Below are 17,341 nucleotides of genomic sequence, written 5' to 3'. Positions count from 1 at the left end.
AACTGGGCAGAGCACTCATTTCACACACGCACACGCACGCACTGAGGTCCGTGGTTAGATCCCCGGTACGGGTGGAAACACTAGTACGTGTTTCCTTAAGACACCTGGTGTCCCTGTTCATGTAGCAGTAAAATAGGTACCTGGGTGTTAGTCGACTGGAGTAGGTCGCATCCTGGGGAGAAAACCGACTTAATTTGCCAGAAATGCTCTGCATAAGAATTTTCAATGTTAAGATGTCAGCTGTATACGTTGTACATGTGGAAATAATTATTACTATTATTATACATTGTATTAACATTTGTCTTAATGATATTCACGGATAGATTTTTAGTTTTAGATTTTTAAATCTCTTAAGATGTCAAACATCCAAGAGGAGAGAGAAAAAGAATCACTACGACGGGAAGGTAATTGTCCGAGAGGTAAGCGGGTGATTACCCGATAGGTAATTATCTGACAATGAAGAGAACTTACCGCCCGGAGGCACTTGTCGATGTGCGTATTGATGTCTCCTGGTCCGTCAAGAGGAACGCGCAGGTCACACACGGGGCAGGTCATCCCTTCTTCCCCGTCCAGGTCAACCAGCGTCCGGGGTCGCTTCACTCTTACCCTCAACTGACGATTGTTTCTCACACGCTGGTACGTCTGAGGGAGCCAGGCATCCATGTCAGTGAGGGAGCCAGGCATGCATGCATTCAAGGTCAAGCTGGCTCATGTGGATATGACCCTTAGGTTTTAACGCTTAAATTAAATAATTTGCAGGGTAATATTTTGTGAGGGGATTAAGGGAAACCGGTTAGCCGGACTTGAGTCCTGGAGGTGGGAAATACAATGCCTGCACTTTAAGGGAGGGGTCTGGGATATCTGCTGTTTAGAGGGATATCTAAACTATCATATCTGCTCGCCTCTGGCAAGGCAGTGATAGTGCGAGACGGTGGGAGACGACCGGCGTGTTAAAAAAAAATCCTGTTAAATTAAGCAAGGTTAGATTAGACTGGGTTACACCATGCTGGATTAAGCCAATGTTTTTTTTTTTTTTTTAAGTTATGAATTGCACAAGAAAACTTCCTCGCAGCGATTTCCATAGTTGCAAGTATTTTCCCGTCTCCTCAGCTTGTATGTTCATTACCAAGCTTGTAACTCACTCTCACTCCCAAGAGACATGACTGCTGAGTTCCACACACACACACACACACACACACACATACACACACACACGGGTACAAACTAGTCTACACAGTCAAGAGGAAAGGGGGCGGAGTGGCTATGTATGTTTGGGAAAATTTTTTAAATATTCCATCAGAAACTAAATAAAGATGGAAGACCTAGAGTAACTATGGTAAACTTCCTTAGGACGAAATTGCTCAGGCATCTAGATATTAAAATGTATTTCAATGGGAGATTTTTAACTTTAGCCAAGTCCCAATTGCAGCAATTTGACGGTAATCCAGTCTAGCGAGTTTCTTGAAGTGGTCCAGGATTGCTTTTCAAAACCATAGTGTCAGAACCAAGTAGAGGAAATAATCTGCTGGACCTGGCAAACAAATTCTCTTATAGATAATTTTAAGGTTAATGAAGAGTATAACCATAATTGAGCACTAAACCCACAAGGGTAGGTTAATGAGCTTTGAGAAAGTGGTCACAAATCACTCAGTTTTAATATCACATATAAATTACCTCAATAACTATAACAAAATTTAGGTCCCCAATTTTCGTGCTGCATATTATGTGGAGGTCAGGGATTACTTTAGAAGGATAGACTGAGGTAACCTGACTGGCGACTATCATGAGGGAGACAGGATAGGTGGTGGTGATGGTTGTCAATATAACATTTTCCACAGCATTGTACAACCTGGCCAAACTGCATATATTCATTAAACAAAATTTAAATCTAAGATGAAAGACCCTAAATGGTTTCAAGAGAAGCATTTACAGGCGAATCAAAAGAAGTGAGAGTCGCCTTACTGAACAATATTCAATATTCAGCTTAAGATGAAGTAAAAATTAAAAAAATTAAATTTTGGTTGAGAGGGAATTACAGATCAATCCTAAGTTTCAAGTATACAGGAATAATATTAGCGAAAAGATAAGTCCAATGAAATACAACTCAGATCAGTTGACTGTTAGTGACAAAAAAAATGTGGACTATTTTCAATATTTATTTCCTTTCTGTTTTTACACAAGAAAATACAAACAAAATTCCAGAACTCAATAATTATATTGATCAGGACGAACATAAATTATGTAATATTAAAGTCAGTAGTTACTTGGTCCTCAAACAAGTAAACAAATTGACGTTAAACAAATCACCGGGACCTGATGAGCTGTTTTCAAGGATTCTAAAGGAATGTGAGAAGGAACTTAGCAAACTATTAGCTAGTCTCCAACACAAACAGGTGTCGTACCGAATAAACAATAAATGGGAAATGTGATACTCATTTATGAAGGAGATAGACCACATCAGTCTAACCTCAATTGATGGAAAGTTGATGCAATGAATAATTGCTGATGCAGTTTGAGGCCACCAGCAAAGGAGCAATTTGATCAACAAACCTCAGGACAGATTTACTATTTTGAGGAGGTAGACTAATATAAAGAATACATTATGCATATGGACTTCAGTAAGGTCTTTTTGATAAAAGTTCAACACAGGCGATTAGGAAATGATCACCAGGGTTGAAGCATGGCTGACAGATAGGCACCAGTGTCTGCATTAATGGAGAAATCGTAATGGGGACCTGGCAAGAGCGGTGTTGCAAGGTGTGGCAGTCGACACACTTGTTCACAATATACATAAACATTACAGAGGAGGTAATGAACAAGCTGATGATGTGGTTGAAGAAGTGGAAGATTTAACCCACTTCAGTAAGTATCAGGTTCTAATCCTAGGAAAAGGAAATAACGGTCATTTATAAGCTAAACAACGTAGATCTTTGAAGTGAATGCGAAAAAAATCTCAGCGTGCTGGGTAGGAAAAACAAAGGCAAGTGTACACAAGTGTTCGCATGTGCAAGAAAGAAACTGCCATAATGGAAACCTGGTTTACTATTAAAAATATGGACACGTCTACTGAATTCTACATACGACGGTGTAAATTATTCCATTAACTTTCCCAAAATGGTCTACTAAAAGTCCCAAGGTTATACTTCTGATTTATATATATTTGATTAGACCTAATTTTGATGACTTCAGTTCAGATCTCTATTACAGGACGGACATGAAATAAAGTCTGAAGACACAAGCTGCACTCTTTGTTAAGGCCTAGAACCACGAAAATGATCGGGTGTAGAATGTAAAACAAGAATAAAGTGTACATACATACATACATACGTATGTGTGTACTCACCTAATTGTGGTTGCAGGGGTCGAGACTCGGCTCCTGGCCCCGCCTCTTCACTGAACGCTACTAGGTCCTCTCTCCCTGCTCCCTGAGCTTTATCATACCTCGTCTTAAAGCTATGTATGGCTCCTACCTCCACTACATCACCCGCCAGACTGTTCCACTTCCTGACAACTCTATGACTGAAGACTTGTGAGGAACTGTGTCGAAGGCCTTCTTGCAGTCCAAGAAAATGCAATCAACCCACCCCTCTCTCTCGTGTCTTACTTCTGTAACTGTCTGAAAACTCCAGAAGGTTTGTGACATAGGATTTGCCTTCCATGAATCCGTGCGGGTTGTCGTTTATAATTTTGTTCCGTTCCAGGTGCTCCACCACTCTCCTGATAATCTTCTCCATAACTTTGCATACTATACACGTCAGTAACACAGGTCTGTAGTTTAGTGCCTCTTTTCTGTCTCCTTTTTTAAAAATGGGAACTACATTTGCCGTCTTCCATACCTCGGATAGTTACCCAGTTTCAAGGGATGTGTTGAAGATTGTGGTTAGTGGCACACAACATTTCTGCTATCTCTCTAAGGACCCACTGGAAGATGATGTCTGGTCCCATTGCCTTTGAGGTATCAAGGTCACTTAGCGGCTTCTTCACCTCCTCCTCAGTTCTGTGCACGTCATCCAGCACTTGGTGTATTCCCTCTTGGTGTCCCCCTCTGTCCTGTCTTCCCAGAGCCCTTCCTGTTTCCACTGTGAATATTTCCTTAAATCTCGTGATAAGCTCCTCGCATACCTCTTCATTGTTTCGTGAGAGTTCCCCACCTTCTTTCCTCAGCCTGATCGTTTGGTCTCTTGACTGTTGTCTTTCTCCTTATGTGGCTATACAGCAGTTTCGGGTCAGACTTGACTTTCGATGCTACGTCATTTTCATACTGTCGCTGGGCCTCCCTCCTTATCTGTGCATACTCGTTTCTGGCTCTTCGACTAATCTCCTTATTTTCCTGGGTCCTTTGCTTTCTGTACTTCTTCCATTCTCTAATGCACATTCTCTAAATTTTTTTCTGTTGCTCTTGGGAACAAACCTTTCCTTTGCTTCCTTGCATTTTGTTTTTACATGTTCCATCATTTCATTTACTGACTTTCCTGCCAGTTCTCTGTCCTACTGAACCTCCTGCAGGAAGTTCCTCATACCTGTGTAGTCCCCCTTTTATAGTTTGGCTTTTCCCATTCGACTCCTGTTACCCTCTCCACTTGTAACTACTATGTAACCGAAACTCAGAACTACGTGGTCACTAGCTCCTTGGGGCCTCTCATATGTGATGTCCTCAATGTCTGAACTGCTCAGAGTGAACACAATGTCCAGTCTTGGTGGTTCATACTCTCCTCTCTGGTAGTGTCCCTGACGTGTTGATGCACGAGATTTTCCAGTACCACATCCATCATCTTTGCTCTCCATGTTTCGGGACCCCCATGAGGCTCCAGGTTTCCCCAATCGATCTCCCTGTGGTTGAAATCACCCATAACCAGTAACTTTGCTCTGCATGATTGAGCTCTTCGTGCCACCTCAGCCAGTGTGTCCATCACTGTTCTCTTCATATTCCTCTCTTGGCCTCCTGCAGTTCTGTGGTGGGTTATACATCACTGCAATGCCTACCTTATGTTCCCCAGACTGAATTGTACCTACAATGTAGTCCCTTTCTCCAATCTCGTCAATGCCTTCCATTTCCTCAAAACCCCATTGTTTTTTTTTACGAGCAGTGCAACCCCTCCTACCCCTCTGCTCCTTCTATCTTACCTCAGGATCCGATATCCCGGTGGGAAGACTGCGTCTGTTATTGTCTCTGAGTTTCGTTTCTGTGACTGCTATGATGTCTGGGGACTTCTCATTGATTCTTTCATTCCACTCCTCGTATTTATTCGTTATTCCATCTGCGTTCTGTATGCATGTGTGTGCATGTGTACACTTTATTCTTGTTTTCCATTGTACACCTCGGTGTTTAAAACATCTAACCAAGACAGGACTCGCAGCAATGGATAAAAGTTGGAGAAATTTAGATTTATAAAGGATATTGGGAAGTAATGGTTTGGCAAGAGAGTTGTAGATGAGTGGAACAAACTCCCAGGTAGCATCACTCAGGCAAGAACTTTGGGTAGTTTTAAATATATGTTAGACGGGTAGACGAGTGGGTGAGTTGGCCGTGCCCAGCATGCGTCAGTAGGCCTACTGTAGCGTTCCTTCGTTGTGGTGTTCTTGTATATGGTAGGAATCTAAACCATGGTGTACTAAGACCCGATAGTCGTTTGTGACTTGATAAATCCCACTGTGTGGGCGAAACGTTGTCAAAGGATCACATTATACCGCATTTGCGTATTTTTTCCATTGTGTCGGTATTTTTTGCAATTATCTCCGATGTATCAGTGTCAAGCTGAGGATGCTTCAAGTACCTCTCTGAACCTGGCTGAGGGGCCCAGTAGGACCAGACGTGCGCTCAGTGCACCTCAACCTGGCTGAGGGGCCCAGCAGAACCAGACGTGCGCTCAGTGCACCTCTGAACATGGCTGAGGGGCCCAGCAGAACCAGACGTGCGCTCAGTGCACCTCTGAACATGGCTGAGGGGCCCAGCAGAACCAGACGTGCGCTCAGTACACCTCTGAACCTGGCTGAGGGGCCCAGTAGGACCAGACGTGCGCTCAGTACACCTCTGAACCTGGCTGAGAGGCCCAGCAGAACCAGACGTGCGCTCAGTACACCTCTGAACCTGGCTGAGGGGCCCAGCAGAACCAGACGTGCGCTCAGTGCACCTCTGAACCTGGCTGAGGGGCCCAGCAGAACCAGACGTGCGCTCAGTACACCTCTGAACCTGGCTGAGGGGCCCAGCAGAACCAGACGTGCGCTCAGTACACCTCTGAACCTGGCTGAGAGGCCCAGCAGAACCAGACGTGCGCTCAGTACACCTCTGAACCTGGCTGAGGGGCCCAGCAGAACCAGACGTGCGCTCAGTGCACCTCTGAACCTGGCTGAGAGGCCCAGCAGAACCAGACGTGCGCTCAGTACACCTCTGAACCTGGCTGAGGGGCCCAGCAGAACCAGACGTGCGCTCAGTGCACCTCTGAACCTGGCTGAGAGGCCCAGCAGAACCAGACGTGCGCTCAGTACACCTCTGAACCTGGCTGAGGGGCCCAGCAGAACCAGACGTGCGCTCAGTGCACCTCTGAACATGGCTGAGGGGCCCAGCAGAACCAGACGTGCGCTCAGTGCACCTCTGAACCTGGCTGAGGGGCCCAGCAGAACCAGACGTGCGCTCAGTGCACCTCTGAACATGGCTGAGGGGCCCAGCAGAACCAGACGTGCGCTCAGTACACCTCTGAACATGGCTGAGGGGCCCAGCAGAACCAGACGTGCGCTCAGTGCACCTCTGAACATGGCTGAGGGGCCCAGCAGAACCAGACGTGCGCTCAGTGCACCTCTGAACATGGCTGAGGGGCCCAGCAGAACCAGACGTGCGCTCAGTGCACCTCTGAACATGGCTGAGGGGCCCAGCAGAACCAGACGTGCGCTCAGTGCACCTCTGAACATGGCTGAGGGGCCCAGCAGAACCAGACGTGCGCTCAGTGCACCTCTGAACCTGGCTGAGGGGCCCAGCAGAACCAGACGTGCGCTCAGTGCACCTCTGAACCTGGCTGAGGGGCCCAGCAGAACCAGACGTGCGCTCAGTGCACCTCTGAACCTGGCTGAGGGGCCCAGCAGAACCAGACGTGCGCTCAGTGCACCACACGTAGCCGTGCCAATACGTACCACTATGCAAAACATTTAAATCAACCGCCAAGAAATTTCTAACCGATGCGTGCGTCTCATCCTCGAGGCAAAGCTTAATTGCTAACATTTTTAAGTACATGTTTTGACAAAAAAATACACTTCAAAACACGACCTTAATTCAAGAAGTTATTTTAGGTATCCGTTCACCTGTACACCGCTGTGATATTTTTATTATTCCCAAGGTCAACATCCTGCTATTATCATCCAGTCAGTATCTTGTTCAAAATGCTTTATAATGGTTTAGATAACCGACAAGTTGAAGAACGACACACTTGTGCAATATTTGCGAACCTTCACTAAGGAAAAGTTTCTCCAGCCAGTGACTCCTTCACTGCTGTGTACAGGACTGAAGTCACTAGCTGGCGAAACTACAAAGGTTCCCACAGTGTGCTGGAGCCTCATTATTAATTCCATAAAATTTAAGAGTCACGACTCTTAACTGTATCGTTAATTCCTGCGAACAAGACCTCAGCATCTTTGTAATGTTCAGAGGTGGGGAAAAAGTTGGTTCATCTTGATGGTGTTGAAAGCTTTCCCATGTTGATGGTGTCTCTCCCGTAGTCTTGAAGGCTGGCACTGGTATATACTTAATGCAGAGAAGCAATACCTAACTAGCGAGTCAAATTCCCCACCTCTTATTAAAGCAGTTAACATGCACTAACATCATCAAAACATGAACCACCTGGTAAGTCATCCCCCAGGGGAAAACTTCATGTTAATGCTAGCCGGGAAATTTAAATAATTTTCACTGCCTCTGGAGACATGAAAATACACTAGTACTTTATTGCTAACAACAATCTTTATTACCATGTTGGGATTAGTAGTTTGTTACTGTTTAGTAGCATCTTGATACAAGAACAGTGCTGGTGAAGGAGAGTTGGACACACACACAGTTTACGCAGTCTTCTTGATCACAGACTTTTAAGTTTCGATGGTTAATTAATTCTTCGTTATTTATTTTCTGTCAGGAGCCAAACCTGTGTGGGCGGCTCAGGGTAGATTAGCAATGGAGGCTCTGTACTCGGTTCACTAATCACATTAGGAAGGCAGGCGCGGCCTGTCTACCAACCTATCGACTCCTTTATTTTCTAAACAAGAACGATCCCAGGACAGCAGTGACAGATTAAACAGTCAGCAGCAACACATACGGTTCTTAACAGTGTAGTCATTAAAAAAATCTATTGAATATAACTTACACAAACTATGAAGTCAAAGAGTCAGGAGATGAAGTCAAAGATGCAGATGAACGCCACGGAGATTATAATTTCTTCAGTCTGATAAGTAACAAAGACGAGGCAGATATAAAAACTGCGTCTTTATATCTGTACTACTACAACAGATGTCACAATGGGATTCACAGCGGCACAGTTGTAGACAGACCGTATTAAAGAATTTCCGCAACGTTTCACTAGTAACAGCGAACCTGAGACCTTGATAAAGAAAAAACCTCAAGAGTCAAAGAATGAGAGACTTTTGCAACATGTTGCACAAGTGTCATCCTTCAACTTGTCGGTTTTATAAACAGTTTATCACCAAATATGTTCAGGAAAGTGAAACAAAGACTACTTAACAACGGTACATCACACTAGGAGAATCTAGTGTGCATCTAGATACACTGCAAAATAGTGGGAACTAAAGTCAAGTGTTGCAGATTAATGGTTCAGAGAACCGACATGATGAATGAGACATGTGCAACACTTGGGTATCTTTACTGAGGAAACTTCGCCGACAAGTGGCTTCCTCAGTGCGGTAGAGAGATGAATGGTGGAAGACGAGGAGGAAGAGTTTGGGGTAATCAGTGCCTCAGTCTGAAGTCGACGTCTTTAGTCCATCAATCTTGATCAAAGTACAGCATATACAAGGAGGTTATATACTGCAGACAGGCGAGGTACAGCAGCTTCAGGCTACTGTAGAAGATGGAATGCACCTGTAGAGGCGTGGATTGCACTAGTAGAGGGGAGTGTACCCGTAGAGCGGAGTGCACCCGTAAAGGCGTGGAGTGCACCACACACACTCATCCTTTACAGCACAATTACTCTTGTTTCATCTTATTCATACCTTCGTTTTTTTCCTTCCTTCTCTTGCTATTTCCCCAGTTTATCTGGCAGGTGGAGGAGACGCTGAGTGGGCGCCAGAGTGTTGGTGCGCCCGTGTAAGTCTCAAACACTGCTTAAACAAACACACAAAGTGCTCTCTTAAAACACTCTTCCCACGTTAAATACCTCAAGAAACACCTGGAGGTTCCTCACAGGTTACGAGGCACAAGACTAGACCTCACAGGTTACGAGGTAGCAGTCCCAGCTGACACCAGACCTCTCACAGGTTACGAGGTAGCAGTCCCAGCTGACACCAGACCTCACACAGGTTACGAGGTAGCAGTCCCAGCTGACTGCTCCTTCTGTTCTGAAAGTTCTCATTTCCCTGGCCTTGGCTTCATATGCTGTGGTGTGTTCTCTACATGACTGATTATTATTATTATACTCAAAAAGAAGCGCTAAGCCACAAGGGCTATACAGCAGTCTACATGACTGATGATCTGTCGATTATTCCCAAGTCTTTCACGTGAACTCTTTCTGATGTTCTGTGAACTGTTCTTCCTGTGCTCACTTGTAGTTCTTCTCATTCTTAAACAGTTGAAATTTATCATCAGTGAACATGTTACTTTCATTTCAACACTGGGAAACTGTTGATGTACGTATATTTATATATATATATATATATATATATATATATATATATATATATATATATATATATATATATATATATATATATATATATATATATGTCTTCTACTGAGAAGAAATTTCATAACTCGTTTCTTCCTCAAAAAATTATACTAAACTTTGGTTAGTGTTGTCATCAATGTTTATAACGAGGGTGAGAAACCTGAGGAGGAGCCAGGACCAAGCCTTGGGGTACTAAGTTTTATTTTGTTTTAACGAGATTGAAGTTTTGTTTACCACCACTCAGTGAGCCTTAGGAAACACATTTTAATATCCATTTTGTCTACTTGTACTGTTAGCTCCCCACAGAGGTCAGTATGTGCGTCACTATGGTCAGTATGTGCGTCACTATGGTCAGTATGTACGTCACTGTGGTCAGTATGTACGTCACTGTGGTCAGTATGTACGTCACTGTGGTCAGTATGTACGTCACTGTGGTCAGTATGTACGTCACTGTATGGTCAGTATGTACGTCACTATGGTCAGTATGTACGTCACTATGGTCAGTATGTACGTCACTGTGGTCAGTATGTACGTCACTATGTACGTCACTATGGTCAGTATGTACGTCACTATGGTCAGTATGTACGTCACTATGGTCAGTATGTACGTCACTATGGTCAGTATGTACGTCACTGTATGGTCAGTATGTACGTCACTATGGTCAGTATGTACGTCACTATGGTCAGTATGTACGTCACTATGGTCAGTATGTACGTCACTATGGTCAGTATGTACGTCACTATGGTCAGTATGTACGTCACTGTGGTCAGTATGTACGTCACTATGGTCAGTATGTACGTCACTATGGTCAGTATGTACGTCACTGTATGGTCAGTATGTACGTCACTATGGTCAGTATGTACGTCACTGTGGTCAGTATGTACGTCACTGTGGTCAGTATGTACGTCACTATGGTCAGTATGTACGTCACTATGGTCAGTATGTACGTCACTATGGTCAGTATGTACGTCACTGTATGGTCAGTATGTACGTCACTGTATGGTCAGTATGTACGTCACTGTATGGTCAGTATGTACGTCACTATGGTCAGTATGTACGTCACTATGGTCAGTATGTACGTCACTGTATGGTCAGTATGTACGTCACTATGGTCAGTATGTACGTCACTATGGTCAGTACGTCACTATGGTCAGTACGTCACTATGGTCAGTACGTCACTATGGTCAGTATGTACGTCACTGTGGTCAGTATGTACGTCACTGTGGTCAGTATGTACGTCACTATGGTCAGTATGTCCGTCACTGGGGTCAGTATGTACGTCACTGTGGTCAGTATGTACGTCACTGTGGTCACTCACTGTGGTCAGTATGTACGTCACTATGGTCAGTATGTACGTCACTGTGGTCAGTATGTACGTCACTGTGGTCAGTATGTACGTCACTGTATGGTCAGTATGTACGTCACTGTGGTCAGTATGTACGTCACTGTGGTCAGTATGTACGTCACTGTGGTCAGTATGTACGTCACTATGGTCAGTATGTACGTCACTGTGGTCAGTATGTACGTCACTGTGGTCAGTATGTACGTCACTGTGGTCAGTATGTACGTCACTGTGGTCAGTATGTACGTCACTGTGGTCAGTATGTACGTCACTGTGGTCAGTATGTACGTCACTGTGGTCAGTACGTCACTATGGTCAGTATGTACGTCACTATGGTCAGTATGTACGTCACTATGGTCAGTATGTACGTCACTGTGGTCAGTATGTACGTCACTGTGGTCAGTATGTACGTCACTGTGGTCAGTATGTACGTCACTGTGGTCAGTATGTACGTCACTGTGGTCAGTATGTACGTCACTGTGGTCAGTATGTACGTCACTGTATGGTCAGTAGGTACGTCACTGTATGGTCAGTAGGTACGTCACTGTATGGTCAGTAGGTACGTCACTGTATGGTCAGTAGGTACGTCACTATGGTCAGTAGGTACGTCACTGTGGTCAGTAGGTACGTCACTGTGGTCAGTAGGTACGTCACTGTGGTCAGTAGGTACGTCACTGTATGGTCGTATCTGTCAACTGTCTTGAAAAATACGTGTAGATCACACTTATATATTACAATCAAGGAGGAGCGCTAAACCCGTAAGATTATGCAGCGCCTGTGGGGGGTATGTGGAAGGTATTCAGGCTTAATTCAGGGAACTGCAGCACAGATTAAATTCGCTAGATCAAGAGCCCCTCACCAGCATCAAGGAACCTTCCTTGAGAGGCAAACCTTCACAATTTCCTTCCTAAGTCAGTGATTTTGTCATACCAGCTGTGACAGTCTTGATCTTCCTGCTCCGAGTCCTTCCTCATACCAGCTGTGACGGTCATGATCTTCCTGCTCCGAGTCCTTCCTCATACCAGCTGTGACAGTCATGATCTTCCTGCTACGAGTCCTTCCTCATACCAGCTGTGACAGTCATGATCTTCCTGCTCCGAGTCCTTCCTCATACCAGCTGTGACAGTCTTGATCTTCCTGCTCCGAGTCCTTCCTCATACCAGCTGTGACGGTCATGATCTTCCTGCTCCGAGTCCTTCCTCATACCAGCTGTGACAGTCATGATCTTCCTGCTCCGAGTCCTTCCTCATACCAGCTGTGACAGTCTTGATCTTCCTGCTCCGAGTCCTTCCTCATACCAGCTGTGACAGTCTTGATCTTCCTGCTCCGAGTCCTTCCTCATACCAGCTGTGACAGTCTTGATCTTCCTGCTCCGAGTCCTTCCTCATACCAGCTGTGACAGTCATGATCTTCCTGCTCCGAGTCCTTCCTCATACCAGCTGTGACAGTCTTGATCTTCCTGCTCCGAGTCCTTCCTCATACCAGCTGTGACAGTCTTGATCTTCCTGCTCCGAGTCCTTCCTCATACCAGCTGTGACGGTCATGATCTTCCTGCTCCGAGTCCTTCCTCATACCAGCTGTGACAGTCATGATCTTCCTGCTCCGAGTCCTTCCTCATACCAGCTGTGACAGTCTTGATCTTCCTGCTCCGAGTCCTTCCTCATACCAGCTGTGACGGTCATGATCTTCCTGCTCCGAGTCCTTCCTCATACCAGCTGTGACAGTCATGATCTTCCTGCTACGAGTCCTTCCTCATGCCAGCTGTGACAGTCATGATCTTCCTGCTCCGAGTCCTTCCTCATACCAGCTGTGACAGTCATGATCTTCCTGCTACGAGTCCTTCCTCATACCAGCTGTGACAGTCTTGATCTTCCTGCTCCGAGTCCTTCCTCATACCAGCTGTGACAGTCACGATCTTCCTGCTCCGAGTCCTTCCTCATACCAGCTGTGACGGTCATGATCTTCCTGCTACGAGTCCTTCCTCATACCAGCTGTGACAGTCATGATCTTCCTGCTACGAGTCCTTCCTCATACCAGCTGTGACAGTCTTGATCTTCCTGCTACGAGTCCTTCCTCATACCAGCTGTGACAGTCATGATCTTCCTGCTCCGAGTCCTTCCTCATACCAGCTGTGACAGTCTTGATCTTCCTGCTCCGAGTCCTTCCTCATACCAGCTGTGACAGTCATGATCTTCCTGCTCCGAGTCCTTCCTCATACCAGCTGTGACAGTCATGATCTTCCTGCTCCGAGTCCTTCCTCATACCAGCTGTGACAGTCATGATCTTCCTGCTCCGAGTCCTTCCTCATACCAGCTGTGACAGTCATGATCTTCCTGCTCCGAGTCCTTCCTCATACCAGCTGTGACAGTCACGGTCTTCCTGCTACGAGTCCTTCCTCATACCAGCTGTGACGGTCATGATCTTCCTGCTACGAGTCCTTCCTCATACCAGCTGTGACGGTCATGATCTTCCTGCTACGAGTCCTTCCTCATACTAGCTGTGACAGTCATGATCTTCATGCTACGAGTCCTTCCTCATACCAGCTGTGACGGTCATGCTTTTTTCCGATAAACTTGGGTAAACTTGCTTCTAAACGAGCTTTCAAATTCTTTTGCGTCAGATCTTGAGCGATCTGTTTGTACTGTTGGCTCCTCCGTTATGACCTGTGTTGTGTCTGCTACTCTGGCCGCCTCTACCAAGTTATGTTTCTTCTTCTGTTTAATTCCCAGTGATTGTATTGTGTCGCTGGGAAACTCGCCAGTGTTAGTTTTTTCACTTTTACTTAATACGTCCTTTTATAATTAGTTTTATGCTTTTTAAACGTTTGTAAGAAATATTTTAATTCCTGTTATTCATTTAAAGCTGCACATTTTATGTGAAGCAACACATCACGTAACAGTGAATGTTCCTGGGAAATGTTGCTCTTTAGTTACACAGAGTATTTTATGGCTATACAAAGACAAGCGTTTATTTACTTTAAATAGCTGTTTAAAAAGTCACCGAGGTCTCACCAGACACCCTCGTGATTACCGACACTTGTACCTCAACAGAAACCTCGGTGATTATAGGGTACCGAGGTCTCAACAGACATCCCACTGACTACAATATTCAAGTCTTAACCTAAACGTGTGAAGGCTAATTCATGCTGGTAATACTGGAGAGTGAGCGAGCTACTCACCTTCCATCCCTCGCCGTGGCGAGGAGCCGAGTTGGCAGGCCTAGGCTTGGCTGTGGGCGTGTTGCTGTAACCCTCAGTGGAGGTGGAGGGCGTGGGGCTGGTGCAGGCTGGTGCAGTGGGTGTGCGCTGGGCGAGTGGGCGAGACTGTGGAAGACGTACCATCTTGTCCAGTTCCTGGGTGAAGTGAGCTTCCATCTCACCAGTTCTGAGTGTTAGTCCACACACTGGACATGACGAGGTTACAGGTTTGCGTCCTGTAAAGATTACAACACGAGGTTATTACACACGAGTCCAGACATGTATAAAGCGCACACATGAGCGCACAACACTGAAATAACTGAAAATTAACACAAATATAATGGCTAAACATCACCGAGGTTTCTGTAAGGTAGTTAAAGTATGAAATTTTAAATTCTGATATGCCATTCTGTCTTTTTTACCCATCACACTCGTTTAGACATGTTCAACATCCGGGTATCTTTTTGTAGACGTTTCGGCACTGCAAATTCAAGGACATATTGGTTAAGACGAACTATATACGAAAGACGAGGTAATCAGTCCCTCAGTCTTGGAGTTAGTGATGAGCACCGTAGTCTTCAAGACCAAGAGCAAAATCCAGCGAAGTAAGAAGCTCAGTCCCCCAAGGCACGATCCTGGTATCTTTCCTCACAGCTGACAGATAACACTCGACAGTGTTGTATCATGTGAGGTTGATACCATAAGTAGAAGACGAGGGGAAATTCTAAGAAAATACAGAATGACATAACGTTCAATATTATAAGCATGGGGGAGCGCTAAACCTGTAGAATTATACAGCGCACGTGGGGGGGGGGAATATAAGGTATTCAGGCTCAATTAGGGGAACCGGAGCACAGATCCCATTCCCTAGATCAAGAGCCCCTCACCAGCGTCAAGGAACCTTCCTTGAGGGGTAAATGGTGTTAAATAGCGACAAGTTCCAACTGCCTGGATATGGAAGGAATGAAGAACTCGAGGGACGAAACTCAAAAGGATCACCAAACAGAACGAAAGAATTTGTGAAGGATCTGGTTGCAGTCACGTCAGCTAACCTTTCTTTCAAGGAGCACAAGGCATGTCACGACAAACAAGATGAGGCGGATAGAGAGACCTTTCAGAACAAGGAAAATAGTTCCAATGGTGACACTATTCGTCTATGCTCTCTCGCTTTGAATATTGTTCCGTGTTGACGACTCCTTTCACAGCAGAAGAGATCAGAGCTGGAACAAATACAGAGATCATTTACGGCCTACAGAACCAAAAAAATATTTAAATTACTTGGAACATCTCAAACCTCTCAATATGTACTCGCTGGAGCGGAGAGAGATGTGATAGTATGGACAATACTTGAAAGCGTAAAGAAATTCCGATCCGCACACTGCCATAGCAACATACTGGAGTGAGAGATGGAAGATTATAATCAAAGAAAGCGCTAAACCGACAAGGGTCATGCAGCGGATAGATGGAAGAATATGTAAAACATACCCAGTGAAAAGTATGGGCGCCGTGGGCACAATAAGAGAACACTATCAACATTCATGGTACCAGAATGTTTAGCAACTTACCGGAAGGTATCAAACACTGCTGGGACACGTGTAGAAGTCTTCAAGAGGAAACACGACAAGTACCTTCACCAGGTGCCAGATCAACCAGGTTGTGATGAATATGTGGAGCAGTGGGCTACCAGCAGCAACAATCTGGTTGACCAGGAAAGCCTGGTCCATGGCTGAGCTCCGGGAGTAGGAAAATTCTCGAAACCTATCAAAGGTATATTACAGGCATACCCGCCCACACCTGACACCCCACTAGATCCCGCCCACACCTGACACCCCACTAGATCCCCCACACAACCCCCACCTACTTGAGCCAGTCACTTCAGACAATCTCTTACAAATGACGTGAATGCCGCACTTAACACACTACCAGTGAATCATTCTTGGTCCACCACACTCCACACTGCGAGTGGGGGTGTAGGGATGTTAGAATGGGGTGTAGGGAAGAGGGGGAGTTGAGTGTCAGTAAGCACCTGAATGATGTCAGTCTCCCAGAGGACATCATAGATCTCCCAGTCTGAAGAGCTCGGGGTGATGCTTCTCTTGTACAATCCCCCTCCCCCATAAACAACCCCCATCCACATAAACAATCACCCTCCCATTAAATAATTTACCCATACATACAAAATTTTAACTTGTTCTTGGCTAAATAACACAACCATGTCAACGTCTCGCCCACACATCACACCAGTGTCAACGTCTCGCCCACAGCCCTGCTAATTTCATTTACAGCATTTACAAGAGGCAGCAGTAACAGCCATGAACACTTACCTAACGGGTAGCCATCAGAGGCTGGTAGGTCATAGTAGGTCGCCACCACTAACCACGACACACTCGTCACCCCTGCAATGTTTGCGACCACTGATGACACCGTCCGGAGTCACCCCAGTAGACGGAGTCACCAAGGAACAATACATTGGTCACTATACACACACACAACACAAACACAATACCTTCCTTCACGACATCCGCCCTACGATGTACCAGAGTGACTACTGCAGCCAGGGAGGGTGAGAGTGCTGCTACTCACCCTTCACCCAAGCCTGGGAACCTTACCATGGTTCTTTCACTAACGTAGTTCTGGAGTAAAACTATCGTTTATGGTAGCTCTCCACACTTGTTGTTGGTAGCCAACGGTATATACACCGAGAGGAATTTATGTCTATATAAGTATACAGAGTATACTTTAATCCAAACATTAAGGAATAAAGCAATCTTCATTGGTGATGTTTAAGTGAAGTCTTAATTACCCTCGTGCAGTTTATGGTGTTTAAACCTCACTAACCAACAAAACTGCCTCTCAGTGTATATACTCCAAGATGAACGTATCTCGGTCTATATGAAGCAACAAGTGTTTATTATTGTATATACTCTC

General features: G+C 45.3%; 1 protein-coding gene across 6 annotated transcripts in view; it reads right to left on the bottom strand.

Annotated features, from left to right (window-relative positions):
- RNF220 (ring finger protein 220) overlaps positions 1-17,112 on the bottom strand; it is a 28,450-nt gene extending 11,338 nt beyond the window's left edge. The window contains exons 1-4 of one of the 6 annotated variants that reach the window (XM_070083165.1): positions 16,920-16,995; positions 16,738-16,809; positions 14,396-14,649; positions 472-642 (exon numbers count right to left, since the gene is read on the bottom strand). In XM_070083165.1, the coding sequence (XP_069939266.1) occupies positions 472-642; positions 14,396-14,590 (366 nt within the window). In that variant the 5' untranslated portion in view covers positions 14,591-14,649; positions 16,738-16,809; positions 16,920-16,995. Of the gene's footprint in view, positions 1-471; positions 643-14,395; positions 14,652-16,737 lie in introns of all 6 variants that reach the window. The other 5 variants (XM_070083175.1, XM_070083167.1, XM_070083173.1 and 2 more) reach the window with 5 other exon arrangements.
- Between the last annotated feature and the right edge of the window lie 229 nt (positions 17,113-17,341).

The sequence above is a fragment of the Cherax quadricarinatus genome, chromosome 1, assembly GCF_038502225.1.
Source record: "Cherax quadricarinatus isolate ZL_2023a chromosome 1, ASM3850222v1, whole genome shotgun sequence".
Classification (NCBI taxonomy): Eukaryota; Metazoa; Arthropoda; class Malacostraca; order Decapoda; family Parastacidae; genus Cherax; species Cherax quadricarinatus.
Note: the sequence above shows the minus strand (reverse complement) of the source record. Positions and strands in the feature narration are given on the sequence as shown.